Below are 19,647 nucleotides of genomic sequence, written 5' to 3' on the forward strand. Positions count from 1 at the left end.
TTCCATAACTTTTTTTTAATTTGGTGGCATATTTTTTTAATATTATGTGTCTTTATAAAGCAAACATGATTATAGTCTATAAAATTAGATATGAAATGGGACTCATGTTTAGGTCATTCTTCCTTGCATATAACAAAAGAAAAATGGTACTGTAAAATAGTGTCTACCATGAGTCCAAGAATTTCTGAAACAGAATATATCAAGGCCCATCTTTTCAGTGTTTTGCATTATATGTAAATATGTGAGTGCTGTGATTTCAGCATGTTGGCAGATATTTTTTCCGTTGATTTTTAGAGAGAGTGGGAGAAAGAGCGAGAGAGAGCAAGAGAAAGAGAGAGAGAGAAAGAGAGAGAGAGAGAGAGATTGGTTGCTCCCACATATGCCCTAGCCTGACCTGGGGATCAAATCTGCAACCCAGGTACTGGCCCTTGACCAGGAATCAAACCTGGGGCTCGTCAGTGAGCGGGCTGGTATTCTAACCACTGAGCAACATCCACCAGGATGACACACGTTTTTAACAAAATTAGAACTCCAACTCTATGTTCCATATAGCACCAAATCTTCACAATGAATCATTCTGACACATAAAATGAACTGGTGATCTGTCTAACCCTAGCAGAGATGATTTTGACATAGTAGAAATAAAGACAGCTAAAGCTATGTGCCCTTTTAAAACAAACAGTATTGTTCAATATGAAAGGTTTTAGAAAAACAGAAATTGTCACAGTGCAAATATTTATTCCAATTTAACCAAATACACAAATCACTAATCTGAATTGACTAATGTTTTGTGTGTATAGAAAGCTAGGCAATCTTCAGAAAACACAAAAAATTGACCGTGATAATTTACTGTAGCATGTCAAAATCAGTGAGATAAAGGTGAAAATAAATAAATAATATCAACCCGGTTTCCTTAGCAACTAACCAACTGACATAACAAAGAAAAGGTTTTTTTCTGTCTGCTGTGAGCTATAGGCTGTTATATAGTTTGCTTATTATGGACTCCATATAAAAATTATCTGATGGAAGGTTTTCATTACCTCAATGTCCATGAGATTTGAGCAACATGTAAAGTAACTTAAATACAGCCGAGACCGGTTTGGCTCAGTGGATAGAGCGTCAGCCTGTGGATTGACAAGTCCCAGGTTCGATTCCGGTCAAGGGCATGTACCTTGGTTGCGGGCACATTCCCAACACGGGGTGTGTAGGAAGCAGCTGATTGATGTCTCTCTCTCATCAATGTTTCTAACTCTCTATCTTTCTCTCTTTCTCTCTGTAAAAAATCAATAAAATATATTTTTTTAAAGTAATCTAAATACATATCTTTTGGCATCCACCATTCAGAACACAAACAAGATCAGAAAATGTCATTGGATTTTCCATACTACATTAAAATACCTGATTTATCTTTGCAGTCTTTATTGTGTGGAATTGCATGAATTTGCAAAAGGTCATGATGAGAATATTTGAAATTGTACTTGTATAATAAATGTGGTGAGGAGATCATTTTTCGACACAGCAATGAGCCAGAATCTGTTTGGAAGTGTAGGGTGAGATGTTTTTTCTGTGTTACGTGGGGATTAACAACGGACACCCAGAAGGATGTTCAACTGGAAAGCAGCAGCCAATGACATATATCTGTGGACAATATCACTCAGAAATGAAATAAATCCAGGGATCCAATGATACAGAGAACCTGGATACAGAATAACATACAGGAGAAGTTCTAAAAGATTGGTGGATTTTGATGTTCGATGAAACGTGGAATTCAAAAGACTGGCTTTATTTGGATTTGGATTTGCTATTAATGTTCCTTGTTGTATAGCTTTTGATTAGTATACTTTATACATAAACTGAATGCATGTGATTTTATCTTAAAAATCATATTACACTTAGGTATCTATTAGCAGTTTATAGAAGGAAATTATTTTTGTTCAACTACATGAATTATAGTTTAATTTTGTTGTGTATGTCATCTGACACGCAATGAAGGTTAATGCTTCCCCAAACCAGTTTTAATCAAAACCTAGATTCAGCTGGGAACTTTATTTAAAACAAAGGTTTCTAGTGCCCTCTAGAGGTCTGATTAAGTAAGTTTCTTGGAAACCACTGCCATCACCAACTGAAAACCCTCTAGTACTGTATCAGAGTTTGTATACCAACACGCTGTCAATATGCAGACATCATTTTGAGTTATATTTTTCACTTGTTGTTTGGTCTTTCTGTATTTGTATATAATCCTTGAGTGTTTGTTAAATCTTTGGAAAAGACAAAGAAATTTTAAGGTTATTTCTCCAACTGCAAGTAAAGTAGATAAAGCAGGCTATTAATTTAAGACAGGTATAGTTGCCCAGGAATAACAATTTATTAAGGATTTTAAAATTATGCTTATAATATATAAAAATAATAGGGATTGGTTTTCACTAAGTTCACCATGGAAATGATAGACAGTAGCCCAAAATGGTAACTGTCTTCAAATTCATCCTTTTTTTCTCCCCCTTCTCTTCCTTGTCTCATTTCCCCACTCTTCTGATGTATATTTGGATCACCTCCTTAAAAAACTACTACCACTAAAATTCTTGTCAAAGATACTTTGCATCAAAGATGAAACTAAAGACAATACAACTAACCACTTGTTACCAGTATATCTAATTTGTGAAAACTATCCTATTTTACTGTTATCACACAGGTATCTTTTCCAAAATTATTGTGTGTAAAGTACTCTGTATCATCCAATATAATAAAAGGCTAATATGCAAATAGACCAAATGGCAAAACAATCACAATAGAACAACCAGTCGCTATGATGTGCACTGACCACCAGGGGTGTGTGTGAAACACAGCAGTCATCAGCCATGGTGGAGCAGGTGGGCAGGAGTGCCAGACCAAAGCAGGGCAACAATTGCTGTCATCAGGGTGAGTCTCTGGTGGTTACTGAAAATACTTAGCTCACACCTGCCACGGTCCCTCCTGGCACTCCCACCCACTGCCAGTGCTGGCTTCACTTGCACCTGCAGCCAGTGCTGGAGCTGCTTCTCACACCTGCTGCCGGTGCCCAGCACCAGTCCCATTCGCTTGGTGCCATCAGCGGGTGTGAACAGCAGCTGCTAGCTTTGATCACCCCTGAAGGCTTCTCCACCTTCCCCTGCTCCTGAGGGGCTATCGGGGAAACAGCATCTGCTTGCACCTGTTGCTGGTCCTGGCACCAGTCACTCTGCACTGTCAAAGGGTGCATGTGGGGCCAGAGCTGTCAGCGCATGGAAGCAGCAGTGATAGAAGCAGTGCTGCTGGCAGACAGGGGACTTGGGGCCGCAGTGGGAGGGGCCAGGTGGGGGCATGGAGGATGGGCCAAGACCCATCCCTATTCCTACCGCAGCCTCATGGCCCACAGTTATTTTCAAGGTGCACAAATTCATGCACTGGGCCCTTAGTTACAAAATATTTTTGTAATAAAGTCCAAGATAAAGTCAGGAATTTTGTTTATCTTGTCCACTACTGTATTTCCAAGACTTATGAGAATACCAAGCACTTATTAAGTAATCCAAAGGGGGAATAATTTTATGCATTAAATGTTGACCCAACCTTTTATTACCAGATAATTACTGTTTGCTCATGATGTACTCATCATTTACTTTGAAATTTTATAATAATTTATGCAGCATTTATATCTACAATACATTCATAGGTTAGATTGACTCTTCTTATCTTTTGCTGTCTGTGGTATCTTCTAAATTAATCCGCAATTATCCCCACTCCTAGGTTCACAGTTATGTGCAAACCTGTCCCCCTGAGTATGGCTGTACTTACTGACTGAGATATAATGAACCAATAAAGTATATCACTTGAAAGAGGGTGCCATTTACAAAATTAGTTCTAAAAAGGCAATAGCTTTCATTTGGGGTATATTCTTTCATTCTTTCTTGGATCACTTACTCTTGGACAAGCAGCAGCCATGCCATGCTATAGTTCTAGAGAGAGAACCACATGGCAAGGAACTGAGGCCTGCCAACAACCATGTGAGTGAGTTTGGAAGACCTTCCCCAGCCTTCAGCTGAGAATGCAGCTCCAGCTGACAACTTTGTCTGCAAACAAGTGGGAGACTTTGAGACAAAGCATCCAGTGAAGCCACACTCAAGATCCTGATCCACAGAAATTGTGAGGTAATACATGTTTGTTGGTTTAAGCAACTACATTTTGGGGGTTTTGGTTATGCTATAATATGTAACTAATATATTGCCCTTGTGACATTTCTATGTTGTAGTTATTCAATTTTGTAAAATGTTTTGAGTAGCTATTTAGCTTATTCTGTCTTCTGAATTATTCTCTAATAGCAATTATTTATTCTTGAAACTTGTGCATAAAATCTAGCTCACTTTAGAATTTTTTAATGTGAACAGATAGAACTTCGACTACCTGAAATTTTATTATATTGGCCAACTTTATAGTTCCCAAAAAGTGTCCATTTCATTCAAATATTCAGCATAGGCAGCCTAAAGTAGTCTATAATTTTTAAACTTTTTTCTGCCTGCTATTTTAATGGAAAAGAAATAAACCAAAACAGTAGTAATTTTAAGTGGTAGAATAATGCATTATTTTATTATATTAATGTTATGGATTTTCCAATTTTAAAATAAAGGTATGTTATTTAGGGTCAAGAATAAAAGTAAAACATACATAATGTATGTAGGCATCTATGTGTGTATACATATACGTTTTTATATAGGGAAAAGTTATTAGTGATTTTTCAAATGTATAGTCAGTAGATGATGAGGGACAATGTCAGAAATCTGTAGAATAAGAAGTGAATGGAAAGAACTGGAAACAAAATATATACTATTATTTTTCTGAGAGGAAAGGGAAAAGTTTAGGGTTTTATGTACTAGTAAAAAGTCAACTAAAGAAAAGGAAGGTAATTTTATGTTCTGTTTCTAAAGTGCAGGAACTTGAGGATGTTTATAGAATTAAGATAAGGTAATAATGAATTAGCAAAGATTGAAGAAACAAGAAGAAAAAATAGGAGAGAATCCAAGATGGCTGCTCGGGTAGACATCTAACCGCAGCAGCACACAACAATTTCAATGGAATACAACTTAAATGTAGAGTGGACATTGCCTATAGCTACAGGTAGTCGACTGACTGAAAATTCTACAACAAGAAGGAAAGAGAAAACCAGAAGGAAAATCAGAGGAGCTGAAAAAAAAGCCTAAGGTACGGAGACATGCTGCACGCCCGCACGCAAGCGCGCGGAGAGGTCGCAGCCGGAGAGGAGGAGAGGGCTGGGTGCTGCCTGGTGTTCCCTAGCAGGAAGGAAATAAAACCCCCAGCCTGGGCTGAACCCCCGAAACGGCAGCGCTGAGCCCCAGTTATGGGCCAGACCCTGGGGACCCAGGCTCAGGCAGGGGGAGACAGGGCTGTGAGGCGGAATCCCAGGGGAGCGGCAAAAAGCAGGGCCCCCGGAGTCGCGCGCACATTGCGCGCAGAGGACTGAATGTTGACTCTGATGCTGGATTACCCTAGCTGGAAGGAACAGGGCCTCTGGCGGCGCTGAGCCTCAGTCCGGACTGCTCTGAACCCCAGTTCTAGGCCAATCCCTGGGGTCCCAAGCTCAAGTAGAGGGAGACGGAGCTGTGAGGTGGAGTACTGGGAGAGCGGCGAAAGGCCGAGCCCCCGGAGTCGCGCACATTGCTTGCAAGGGAAGGAATGTTGACTCTGATGCGGGATTGCCCTGGAGGGAAGGAAACAGGAGCCCCAGCCGTGTTGGGCCCCAGTTTCGACTGCTCTGAACCCCAGTCCTAGGCCAGACCCTGGGGACCCAGGCTCAGGCAGGGGGAGACAGGGCTGTGAGGCGGAATCCCAGGGGAGCGGCGAAAAGCGGAGCCCCCAGAGTCGCGCACACTGCGCGCAGACGCACACAATGCATGCAGAGGACAGAATGTTGACTCTGATGCTGTATTGCCCTGGCGGGAAGAAACAAAATATCCGGCGGTGCTGAGCCCCACTCCCGACTGCCCTGAACTCCAGTCCTAGGCCAATCCCTGGGGACCCAGGCTCAAGCAGAGGGACACGGGGCTGTGAGGTGGAGTCCTGGGGGAGCTGCGAAAAGCGGAGCCCCCGGAGTCGCGCACACTGCACGCAGAGGACAGTCTGTTGACTCTGATCCTAGACTCCCCTAGCGGGAAGGAGAAAAAAAGCTCCAGACTGGAGGAACGCGACGAGGAGCAGGAGCCCCTGCCGGACACCGGCCAGCTGGGCATCAGCAAGGAGCCGGGCGACGGGGCCCCTGGGGGGGGGGGGGGGAGTTCCCCTGAGCCTTCGACCGCTGAGCGCGGGCAATGGAGCCAAAGCTGGGGGCTGCTTCCTGGGCGGCGCCGACCCCGGCAGCAGGCTGAAGCAGCGCAGGAGCCCACGGAGAACAAAGGGGTGCCACAGACCAACCTGCTGAGCTCCCAGGACAAGGAGGAAGAAACCAAAGAAGTTCTCAATGTGAAGAAATCAAGTGAGAGCAAAAGATAGTAAAATTACTTAAGAAAGAATACAAAGAAGATCTTGAAAAATCAAAGACTAAGTCAGAACTCAACTCACCAGCCAACATTGCAACATAAATGCGCTTAAAAAAAAAAAAAAAAAAAAAAAAGGACAGAATGTTGGAACAGCGGCGGCCAGGCCTAGAGTGCCCAGGCACAAGGCAGTGGTAGCCGGGACCGGAGCAGCAACAGCCAGGCCCCAGAGCAGCAGCAGCCAGAACCAGAGCATCAACAGCCAGCACTGGAGCAGCCAGACCTGGGGCAGTGGCAGCCAGGCCTGAGGCGGAGGCGCCCAAGCCCAGGGTGGCCAGTCCAGGAACACCCAGACCCGGAGTGGCCAGGCCCGGAGAAGCCAGGCCCAGCGCAGCCGGGTTGGGAGCAACCAGGCCCAGAACAGCAGTAGCCAAGCCTGGAGCATCTAGGCTGGGAGCGGCCAGGCTCGGAGCGGCCGGGCCCGGGGCAGCTGGGCCCAGAGCAGCCGGGTCTGGTGCAGCCAGGCACGGAGCAGCAGCTGCCAGGCTGGGAGCGGCCAGGCCCGGAGCAACTGGGTCTGGTGCGGCCAAGCCTGGAGCAGCAGCTGCCAGGCTGGGAGTGGCTAGTCCCGAAGCAGCGGCTGCCAGGCTGGGAGCGGCCAGGCCCGGAGCAGCCGGGTCGGGTGCAGCCAGGCCCGGAGCAGCGGCTGCCAGGCTGGGAGCGGCCAGACCCGGAGCAGCCAGGTCTGGTGCGGCCAGGCCCAGAGCAGCAGCTTCCAGGCTGGGAGCGGCCAGGCCCGGAGCAGCCGGGTCGGGTGCATCCAGGTCCGGAGCAGCAGCTGCCAGGCTGGGAGCGGCCAGGCCCGGAGCAGCAACAGCCAAGTCCAGAGCAACTAGGTTGCGAGCGGCAGTGACCAGACCCGGAGCAGCTGGTTGTGGAACGAACCAGAGCAACAGAGGCCAGGCCCGAAGCATCCAGGCCTGGAATAGCTCGCTCCTCGCCAGCCCCTGCCCCACGGCTGCCTCTCAGACATGGCTGAAAACTTTTGCGGGAACTTGAGGGTCTGCTGAATCAAGTGATGAAGGCTTAGATCTGGATGTGTTGAGTTAGTATAGCGCTGGGGTGTTGATCTGTGAGTGCCTTGGGTGGGCCTGGATGAGGCTGGTTGACCTATTTGGAAATGTCTTTTGTGTGAAGTGTATCATTGGGCATGTGGAGGTATTATTGATATGAGAAAATGCTAAGTAACAGATTTACTATCTGAAAAGGGATTTACTATCGGGGAAAGGGAGGGAGGAAGAGACTGAACATAAACTGTGCACCTATGGATGAGGACAATGGGGGATGGGGAGGGGGCGGAGGGTGGGGTGGGAACCTGGTGGAGGGGGGAAGAAATGAGGAACCTTTGTAATGATATGAACAATAAAGATTGATTAAAAAAAAAAAAACAAGAAGAAAATATATAACTGAAGCTTAAGGACTCAAAAGCTGTCAATACTACTGAATCCAGGGATGGAAGGCAGATAATGAACACTTGAATATAAATTATTTTCAGAGCACCTAATGCCTTTCTGGAGAGCTATCTATAATAATCTATAATAATAAAAGCATAGACCTAACTGGTCTGGCAGCTCAGTAGATAGAGCATCGGCCTGCGGACTCAAGGGTCCCAGGTTCAATTCCAGTCAAGGGCATGTACCTTGGTTGAGGGCACGTCCCCAGTTGGGGGTGTACAGGGGGCAGCTGATCGATGTTTCTCTTTCATCGATGTTTCTAATTCTCTCTTTCTCACTGTAAAAACTCAATAAAATATATTTTTAAAAATAATAATAATAATAATAATAATAATAATAATAGTAAGAGCATAAATGCAAATCAACTGAACAGCCAAACAGTGTAATAACCATCTGAACAACCTCTCAAATGAAGCCAGTGCTGCAAGAGCCAAGGCAGCCAAGGCTGCAAAGGCCTACTCTTGAACTAATTTCATGCATTGAGCCTCTAGTCTATATATATAAAAGCCAAGTGACCAGAATGAGTGGAACAACTGGTCACTACTATACACACTGCAGTGGCCAACCAGCCCGATCAGGCCCCTATCAGCTCCCCCACAACCTCCCATGCCCCCTCTCCCCACCAGCTTGGCCCAATGGCCCCCATTGGGGTGGGCTGACCAGACCCCCCCCCCTCCAGTGCATGAATTCATGCACCTGGTCACTAGTGTTCAATAAAATCAAATGATTTCTAGGTCTAATTTACTATCTCATGGTAAATTAACTTTCTCCTTCAGCTGTGACAATTTGTACTTCAATAGCTTGATTACTGATTTTTTTTATCTGTGTTCTTTTAAGGAAAGGCATATGTCAAGGTGCTGTATTTTTTCTAATTAACCAAGGCCCTTAGCTATCTGGAGATAAGCTACCTTTCAACATTCACCTGGTGCCCACCCACCCACTCCCCGAATGCAATGAACCTTCTTCTGAACCTTCCTTTGATGTCCCGGGTTGCCAGCCCATGGATCACATAATGTACTTGGGCTTTCCTGGTAGGCTTCCAAGCTCACCTCCCATCTCCAGATATATCTGGATGGAAAACAAATGTTTATAATAGAAAATGTCAAAGCACCACTGAACATTCTGCCCTTAGTGTTCCCTAAGGGTTTTATGCTCATAAATTTGATTGCTTAGCCATGCAAACCATACTGCCAACGCTTTTCCTCATGATCAAGACGTTAAGAGCTACAAGGCACATAAGAAAAATCAGTAAATTTTGGATTCATGATCAGAGATGCTAAATATTTCAAACCAGTCAAGTTTAAGTAAAGGATCAATCATCCATACACAGCACACACCAAAGATTCCACTATGAGTTTTCAGGGTGCTGGGGGAATCTTGTTCCCAGCAACTTTGAAGGAAAAAAACCTGAACCCAGGCTTACGAAAAGTCATTCCCATAGCTTTCAACTCCCTCACTGGTCCTCCTTAGGACCAATATGAGGTTTGTGAGGTTTTCCTCTTCCAGGACCTCTGATAATGATACCATAAGTCTCCACCTATGCCCCATCCCTGACTCAGCTCAACATATTATTTTCAAAGTCTCAGCCAGGGAGGATCTGCTCAAATAGTGTAACTGCATGTTCCACTCACTGAAACACTGAGGTAAGAAAAACTACCTCTCAGAGGAAACCATGATAGAAAGGAGCTTCTTAAAATAAAGTTACTAAACTGGAGTGGGTCCGTCTAAGTCCAAAGATTAAACAATTTTAAAATCGGTTATGAAAAATCAAATAAGATCAATAGGAATGCACTTTACAGCTTTCAAAATTGGTATTCTTACTCATGCCTTCTTTGGGCTTCCCTAGGCTACATGTTCGTTTCTTTAGTGTCTACGAGGTCACTTGTGCCACTTTGTCAGACAAATGCTCGTGTGGCCTTGCCATTGTTTTTTCTATATTATTTGTTTTCCTGAGTTCATCTAAGGCTCACGCTTCCTTTTTGTTCCTCTCACATTACATGTAGCTGTGATGTGGAAACAATTTATGTTCATTAAGACATTAGATATAAAAAATAAAATGAAAAATGAAAAATTAGCCAAGATCGGTTTGGCTCAGTGGATAGAGCGTCGGCCTGCAGACTGAAGGGTCCCGGGTTCGATTCCGGTCAAGGGCATGTACCTTGGTTGTGGGCACATCCCCAGTAGGGGGTGTGCAAGAGGCAACTGATTGATGATTCTCTCTCATCAATGTTTCTGACTCTCTATCCCTCTCTCTTCCTCTCTGTGAAAAATCAATAAAATATATATATTTTTAAAAAATTATTTTTTATTTTATTCAGTTGGTTGAACCAGTGTGTGGGGGGGTGGGGAGGCGGTGTTACACAAAAGCTTTTCTATATCTTCCTAACCTGTGTATGGTTTCAAATATAATTTCATTGCTCAAAAATACCAATGAAAAGGCATGCTGTGCCATAACCGGTTTGGCTCAGTGGATAGAGCGTTGGCCTGCAGACTGGAAATTCCCAGGTTTGATTCTGGTCAAGGGCATGTACCTTGGTTGCGGACACATCCCCAGTGGTAGCACCTGACCCCAATATAAGCTCCATATGTGTTCATTATGATATCATAGACCAGAGCATGTGATCTGCCTTACAGCATTTTGGAATCAGTTAAATCATTCTTTGTGGTCTAAGATAAAATTGATATTTGCTCCAATTTCCTGTGGTTTTTAAAAGAAGCTATGTCTTCTGTATCTAAGGTAATACAATCCTACATAAAAAAGAGCTAATATGCTAATTAGACTGTCTGGATGATCTTCCAGATGAGCCAGGTCTGTGAGGGCCAGCCAAGCCCCTTGCACGAATTTCATGCATCAGGCCTCTAGTCTTATATAAACACAACATATTTATGCAACATTATGATATTTTAGTAATCTAGAACCAGAACACCAGAATGAGGACCAAGAAGAAAGAAAAGAGGCAGATGGATTTCAGGAAAGGGAGTGACAAAATTTAGTGGCCATATAATATGAGAACAAGGTATAAAAGGTGATCCTGAGGTTTCAAGGCTGGCAAAGAGATGGTTAGCTTATTTAGCTCACTAAACTAGAATCCAGAGAAAGTAGGTTGGGAATGTGAGGAAAGTTAATGTTTTGGGGCCTAGCCAGTTTGGCTCAGTGGATACAGCATCAGCGTGCGAACTGAAGGGTGTAGGTCAAGGGTGTAGGTCAATTGCAGGCTTGATCCCCAGGCCTGGTCTGAGTGTTTGAGGGAGGCAACCAATCAATGTGAGAGACATCAATGTTTCTCTCTGTGTCTCTCCCCCTCCCTTCCACTCTCTAAAAATCAATGGAAAGATATACTTGGGTAAGTATCAATAATTAAAATTTAGAAAAAGAAAGATGTTTTGGCATAGTAGAATTTTAGCATAAAGGACTAGGATATGAGTATCAGTTCACTAGGCACAAGCAGAAGTATAACTTAAATTTTTTTATAAATGAACTTAATTTCTATTATAAACCTCATTCTACCTGATCATAGAAATTGAAATATAGTCAATTTAGAGTCACTCTTCTTTTCTCCAAGTTACTTTTAAGTTCCAGAGGAGTCAAACAGTGGTGAGGCATCAGAGAGAACCTTGCTTAAGATATCCTCCTCACTTGGTCTCCCATAACTAGTCAAGGTATGACTTCTGAGTTGCCTCTTAGTCTTAATAAAATTGTCAAAACTTAGATATAAAGACAGTAAAGCAACAGGCAGACTGTCAAATTGCAGCGGGGAGGGTAGGGAGATCTGGGGGAGATAAGAGATCAACCGAAGGACTTGTATACATGCATATAAGTACAATCAATGGACACAAAACTCTGGGGAGGGAGGGTATTTATGGGAGGGGGGACAATGTTAAAATATGTACACAGATAATAATTTAATTTAAAAGAAATTAAAATTTTCAAAAAATTTTATGAGAAAAAGGTATAAAGGGTGATCCTTTTATTAAAAATAAAATTGTCAAAACTCTCTGGGTGAGGCTCATTCCTTAGTGCATAAGATAATTCTGCTACTTATATATTATTTTCAATGTTACCAAATATTCACATGGGACTGTCTATGACTTTACCACTTTCATGATTTCAGCCATACAGGGATTATGCTACTCTCCCTTGCCACACTGGGGGGCCCTGTGTGAGGGAAGAGGAGCCAATGCTATGAGACTATCTACTAAAGAGAACCATGCAATCAATGCTGAGCTATGTTCTTGCCACCTCTCTGAGTTCCACTAACATAAGGAAACACTAGTGCATCATTGCTCTCAGACTACACAGTATTTCTGTCTTCCATTACCCTATGCCATTTCTCTCCTCTCTTATTATATAAATACCAGGACTAAAGACAGAAACAGTGACCCATCACAATATAAACTGTCTTTTCTCCTTCACTCATATACTCTCCTTCTGCCTCTACCTTATTTAAGGCTTGGTTTGGGAAAACCTTAATCTCAGACTTTTGGCCTTCAGAACAATGACACAATTCAGTGAGTGGCCAAATTATTATCATCTCTGAACGCATAATAATCTGGCCACTCGGTGTATATACATAAATATTAGAGGCCCGGTGCATGAGTTTGTGCATGGGTGGGGTCTGGCCAGTCTGGCCAGAGGGCAGGGACATGGGCAGTTGGCCGCCTGCCAGCTGGTCAAACTCCTGGTTGAGGGGACAAGCTGCATATTAGCCTTTAATTATATAGGATATGCACTGAGTGGCCAGATTATTATGCGTTCAGAGATCATAGTAATCTGGCCATTCTGTACATTTTGTTGTTTAAACTACCTAGTTTTTGGTCATTTATTATGGCAGCTCTTGAGAACTAATACACCAGACTTCTTTTATTTTTTACTCCTTTCTTTATTTTATTTTTAAATTAAACTTATTGAGGTGATATCAACATAAGAAACATCCAAACGTGTAAGTATTTTTATGAGTTTATTTGAGCTAAACTGACGACAATTGCCGGGAAGCAAAATCTTAAAGGATTGAGGAAAAGCTCAAGAGAATGACAATTATGCACCTTACTTTATGCATTACAATTAAAGGAGGAGGTGTAAGGATGGTTACATGAAACTCAGTGGTGATGCTTTAGAAGGAGGGGAGAAAGCCAAGAGGGGAAATCCCTAGAATTGGATAAAAAGTAAAATAAATAGACACATACTTCTTTTACATTTGTGAGTATAGAATGGTTAACAATCAATAATTACTCTGATAATGATAACGATGATAGGATTTGTTGTCTTTGCTCTGAGACTGTGGTTGTGCTTTGAGGGGTCTGGGAAAAAGCAAATTACTTTGATATTTCAAAGGTGTGTTATCATAGATGCAAAAAGAAAAAGAAAAGAAAAAGGCAGGCTCAGTTAAAGTGAAGATTAACCTTTGTAACCAGTTTGGTTCAGTGGATAGAGCGTCGACCTAGTGACTGAAGGGACCCAGCTGGTTGGCTCGATCCTCAGGGGACAGCCTAAAAATTTTATCTCATCATGATGCTTCTATCTCTCTCTCCCTCTCCCTTCCTCTCTGAAATCAATAAAAATGTATTTTAAAAAGAAATAGCATATCGTTCTCAAGTCCCTTAGTACTTTTGGAAAACCCAAGTCAGGGAGCAGTACCGTTGTTCAAAGTAAAAGCTGTCGAATGGGGACAGCTGTCAGTTTTCCCTCATCTGAGCTTTGCCAACTCAGGTGCCTCGGGAGAGATCAGTGTAGCATATCCAACTGAAGCAGGCCACACCTCAGACCTGAGTGCGTCCCTTTCTGCTCTCTGACAGCCCGTTCCAGACCCTACCACCAGCCTCCTCCACAGCAGAGCCCAGCCATGAAGCCTCTCCTCATTGTGTTTGTCTTTCTCATCTTCTGGGACCCAGCACTGGCAGGTAAAGTGGAAATCTTCCTGGGGGGTCCTTTCTGAAAAAGAGCAATTCCACTAAGCAAACCTATGCATGTCCTCCCACCAGAAGCCCTTTAATTTTCAAAGTAGGAAAAGCATCAAGCAGCTTTGATGTCAGCAGGGTCTGAGCTTGCATCTTGGATCTCCAACTTGTTAGCTGTACTGCTGTAGGCAAAAGTCTGTGCTTCTCTGAGCCTCAGTCTCTTCACTTTCAGAACAGAAATATAATACTAGCAAGAATTAAATGGTATAATATATAGAATATGCCTAAAGTAACATGTGCAGGGCCTGACTTATGCGAAGTACCATTATATTTTCATTAGTGATGTCCCATTTTATTTTGTCACTGGTTTGTCTCTAATTCAGGAACATAGCTAGTTGTACTAGTCAAAACCAGCAAATGGTGATGACATTTTAAGCCTCCTAATATGCAGAAATTGTGTATAGTGAATTATTATTTGTAGATGTCTTAAGTACATGGTGAAGCAGATGTGGCACTGCTTGTTCCTAGAAAATTAATGAGGCCCTATGTGATAAAAGACATGAAAGACTAACTGGCCTCATGTTCTGACTTTAGAAATCTCATCCTGAATATTCTCCTCATTCAGTGGAATCAACTCAAATCCATATGTTAGAGGGTTCCATTTAATTTCTTACCTCCCTGCAATATACTCTAGGCAAATGAACTAGATTTTCAGATCATAACTCAATGGGCTGAAATTAAGAATCCCTAGGATTCAGGCATTTTAAAGCTCTTGGTAGGACCAATTCTACTATGGTTTATGACCACAGATCTCCAGACAATTGCATATAGTCTATAATATTCCATTTAGTGTCTTATACATTCCCATGGCTAGTCTTTTTCATAGGACTTTCTCATCTCCTATGCCGACTATTACCTTTCATTTCTTCAGGTCTCCTTCTTGCCAGCTAAATAACCCCGATCTTTTCTTTTTTCCTATAAGACAATTATCCTCCAGGTCATGATGACTTGGATAGGATATGTGTTGGCTAAAAATATTGACACATGGACAAATACTGGCACTCTTGTCCTTTTAACACCTTCTTACACGTGAGCATAAAGAAACATTCATATTTCAATGATCCTGTGGAGTAGCCTGTCTACAAAATGATAAGCCCAGCTCTAACGCCTTGGGCTCTAATAAGACATCCCAAATCTGATTTCATCCTCCTCTGAACTCACACCATTCCATATGGCAAATGTTTCACTAGACTTGTCATGTTTTTCTTCTCTCTTACAGGTATTTTGTGCTTCTTCTATCTTTGTCTAGACCGAAAATTTTTTGAGATTAAGGTCTATATCACACTCAAATCTGCAGCCCAACAGTACCTGAGTTTATAAAAATTGGTTTGGTAATTAATAAGTAATTAAAAATAAGTTAAGGATTATATACATAGGTAATTTGATGGTTTCAAGTGATTATTTGACCAATTTAGGCATACTTCCAAGTTACTAATTGTCTTAGTCAGCTCAGACTGCCATAACAAAATACCACAGACTTCATGGCTTTAAAAACAAAACAAACAAAAAAACAAAAAAACTTTATTTTCCCATAGATCTAGAGGCTGGAAAGTCCAAGATCAACTGCAGGTCAATTCAGTTTCTGATGAGTTATATTTCCTGCCATCTTCTTTCTGTGTCTTCTACCAATAAGTCTACCAGTCCTATTAATTTAGGCCACCAATCCTAATGCATTAGGGCCTCACTGTTATTACCTTTTGTTAATTTTTTATTGTTGAAAGTATTACATATGTCCCCTTCTTCCCCCATATATCTATTCCAGTCATCCCTGTTATGACCTTATTTAATTACCTTCTAAAGTCCCGATCTCCAAATACAGTCACACTGAGGATTAGGGTTTCAAGATATGAATTGGGGAGTGGGGGCTGCAATTCAACCCATAGAACAAGCTAATTTTTTTCTATCAGAATCTATTAGAATTAATTAAATTCTATCAGAATCAGTCATTATGAACTAGTCTCCTTGGAATCCAGTGTCGTAAAAAAAAAAAAAGGGGGGGGGGAGGGCCTTGTTATTTTATAGTCCAAACAGGTCTTTAGTGAATTCTCCTCCCATTAATTGTCTTTCCAGGTTTGAATCCACTATCATCAGAAATACACCAGAAATGCTATGGAAATGGCACCTGCAGACTCGAGTGCTATACTAGTGAAATGTTAGTTGCCTACTGTATGTTTCAGCTGGAGTGCTGTGTCAGAGGAAACCCTGACCCGTGACATGAGAAGCCAATGAATGTCAAGTACCTTGAAAACCCTGACCATCTTTCACACGGCCAAGGAATTTATACTAAACGGTGGCACTGTGATATGCCCACACCTGTTAAACTTTAGCATTTTTATAAGCCTTCAGATTCTTAGGATTTTGGATTTTTAAAGCTGGCCTGCAGCTTTCCTAAAAGCAGATAAGCTTCTCAGGAAATCAACTTAGAATACATTTTCCCAATTCAAAGTGATATCTGGGCTCTCCTCAGTGCCTATTTATCTCTTTACTCGTAGATAGGATGTCTTGATTATTCAAAGAGGCTTCAAATTATAAAAATGTCTCTTTATACTTAGGCTTTACCATTCCTTCAGCTCCCCACTGTCTTTTCTTTGCTCCTCCAACCTACAGAGGAGCAGATCTGTCCTGGCCTCCTGTTGACCTTGTGCATCTCTCACATAGAACACATAGGCGAGGCCTAACTGCAGGCTGGCTTGAGTCTGGACCAGGCCTGACCCTGCAGTTCTTCTTAGCACACAAGGAGAAAGGCCATGTTGTGATGGGCTGCCATGAGACAGGTTCTCATTCACCTTCCTGGTTTCAGAGAGTGAAAGCATGGGACTTTCCACCTCAGCCTGCTTAGGGTCCAGGCTATGAGGCCACTTGGCTATGGTGTACATACAGGATTTGGGTTTTCTGGTTCTTTCTATTCTAGAACACCTTTTTCAAATGCACTGTGCAAATTGCATTGCATTTGCTTAAGTACTGAAAACCCTCATTCATTTGTATATTTACTTGAGTTTGCAATTCATCTCTTCTGAATTCTTTGTTTTATTCCAAAGAGAAGTTCCTTCTCGTTTCCAAATTAATTATACTTCTAAACTTTCCTCAAGTATGGAATACAGGTCCAATTGCATAGGCAACTTCCTTGAGAATGAAGTTAGCTGTCCTTTATAAGCATAGCTACCTATAATTTCTTTTTGTTTCCACTTCAATAAAATTTTTTTTGCAACCCTTCCCTTTGAGCCTGAATCCTTAAAGCTGAAGTGGTTCTCTTATAGTAGCATATAGTTGGGTCTTGTTTTTGTTATTGTTATTGTTTGTTTACTTGTTTGTTTTGTTGGGCTTTGCTTTGCTTTTTTATCCATGCAATCACTCTGACCTTTTGATTGGAGAATTCGATTCATTTTCATGTAGATTATTGATCTGTAAGAGCTTACTAATGCCATTTGTTTTCTAGCTGTTTTGTAGTTCCTCTCTTGCCTTTGTGAATTGATGCTTTTCAGGAGTGGACTCAGATTTCCTTCTCTTTATCCTCTGTGAATCTACTATGTGCTTTTGCTTTGTGGCTACCATGGGGTCTACATAAAACACTTTCTAGATTTAACAGTCCATTTTTCTGGAAGCAACTTTGATACCAATGTAATAATCTGAGTATTATTCACATGAAAGGAGTAAAGGGAAGATTAGATAATATTGGTATAGGCATGCCATTTATACAACTTTGCCAGAAAGCTGTAATCTAACACTCTCCAGGGCTGTTCCCTGCTCATCGATCGGGGAAGGGACTGGATAATAGAAGTTCTGGGTGACATGGGAAAATGCTTACCTGACAGATACACGTGGAAACAAACTAACCAGTGGCCAGAATAGGCATGGCTACTGCAAGAACTCAAAACCTGAATATTTAAACTCCTAGACAAAGGGAGCTTGAACTCTTGGTTCTTGGCCCTCTTGCTCTTTTGGGATTCCTAAAAGCAGCAAGAAAAAATGCAGGTGTATTCTCCTGTATTCGCCCATGTAGCCTTCAGCCATGTGGACTCCACACCATGGATTAATGGACTGAATCTGGACTCAATGCACTAGACCTGGCTGCAACATTAGAACAGAAGCTCTGGACACTGGTGCTGCTTTTGGCTCTACTGGAATACTTACTCCACCTTTTTCTGGACTGGTTTAAGGTGGTTGTTGGCAAACTCATTAGTCAACAGAGCCAAATATTAACAGTTCAACGATTGAAATTTCTTTTGAGAGCCGAAAACCGACTTCTACGAGTAGGCCAAGAAGTTTCAATCGCACTGTACGTGCGCCCCTGCATGTGGTATTTTGTGGAAGAGCCACACTCAAGAGGCCAAAGAGCCGCATGTGGTTCGCGAGCCACGGTTTGCCAACCACTGGGTTAAGGGTCATTAGAAACTGAGGAATGTAACTACACAAAATAAAGTCTTTTACTACATCTTGTTCTCCCAGTGGGGCTTTGAAAATGCTTATTTCAGCAGCACTCCAAGGACCCCACACTCATGAGCGAGGGAGGAATTTGATACTCTTGCGACAACTTAACCTCAATCACCTACAGAAAATGTACCTGGCCCTACCTGGTTCAGCTCAGTGGATAGAACATCAACCTGCAGATTGAAGGGTCCTGGGTTCTATTCCAGTCAAGGGCACATGCCTAGGTTGTGGACTTAATCCCCTAAGTGGTCCCTTCAGCCCAGCCTGTGCCCTCTTGCAGTCCAGGATTTCTCCTCCTTACCGCCTGCCTGCTTGCTGCTCCTAATTGGGGTGTGCAGGAGGCAGCTGATCAATGATTCTTTCTCATCATTGATGTTTCAATCTTGCTCTCCCTCTCCCTTCCTATCTGATATCAATAAAAATATTTTTAAAAATGAATCTACCATCAAAACCGGTTTGGCTCAGTGGATAGATAAAGCCTCAGCCTGTGGACTGAAAGGTCCCAGGTTCGATTCCGGTCAAGGGCATGTACCTTGGTTGCAGGCACATCCCCAGTAGGGAGTGTGCAAGAGGCAGCTGATCGATGCTTCTCTCTCATTGATGTTTCTAACTCTTTATCCCTCTCTCTTCCTCTCTGTAAAAACTCAATAAAATATATTTTTTAAAAGAATCTACCCTTTTATTTATCCTCTTTTATGTTTGTGAAATCACACTTTACCACTTTTTATATTGTGTATTTATAGTTACTTTGAGTATATTTTTTAACCTTTATACTACAGTTAAATGGTTAGCACATAATCATATTGCATATAGAGTTTTCTAATTTGACAGTTTATATACCTATGCCAAAGTGTTGCATATTTTCATATAACTAGTCTCTTTTTATTTCTGTTTGAAATATTCCTTCAGCATGTCTTGTAAGACAGGAATAGTGGTAAAGAATTGTCTCAACTTTTATTTTTCTGGCAAAGTTTTTATTTTTCACTCATATCTGAAGGATAACTTTGCCAGACAGAGTACGCTTGACTGACATTTGATCTTTCAGCACTTTAAATATATCATATGACTTTCTCCTAACCTATAAGGTTTCTGCTGAGAAATTCACAGAGAACTTAATAAGGTCCTTTTTAGATTACTTTTTTTATCATGCTGCTGTTAGGATTTTCTCTTTGTTTTTGATTTTTTTAATATACTTTTATTGATTTCAGAGATGAAGGAAGAGGAAGAGAGATATAAAACATCATGATGAGAGA

The 19,647-nt window shown here is 42.0% G+C and overlaps 1 protein-coding gene across 1 annotated transcript; it reads left to right on the forward strand.

The window, feature by feature from the left end:
- Positions 1–13,851: 13,851 nt before the first annotated feature.
- DEFB134 (defensin beta 134) lies at positions 13,852–16,179 on the forward strand (the record flags this gene model as incomplete). The annotated part of the gene is made up of 2 exons (XM_084883997.1): positions 13,852–13,909; positions 16,037–16,179. The coding sequence occupies 2 exons, from the start codon at positions 13,852–13,854 to the stop codon at positions 16,177–16,179; spliced, it is 201 nt and encodes a 66-aa protein (XP_084740123.1).
- Between the last annotated feature and the right edge of the window lie 3,468 nt (positions 16,180–19,647).

The sequence above is a fragment of the Pipistrellus hanaki genome (assembly GCF_964339955.1).
Source record: "Pipistrellus hanaki genome assembly, chromosome: 5".
Taxonomy (NCBI): Eukaryota; Metazoa; Chordata; class Mammalia; order Chiroptera; family Vespertilionidae; genus Pipistrellus; species Pipistrellus hanaki.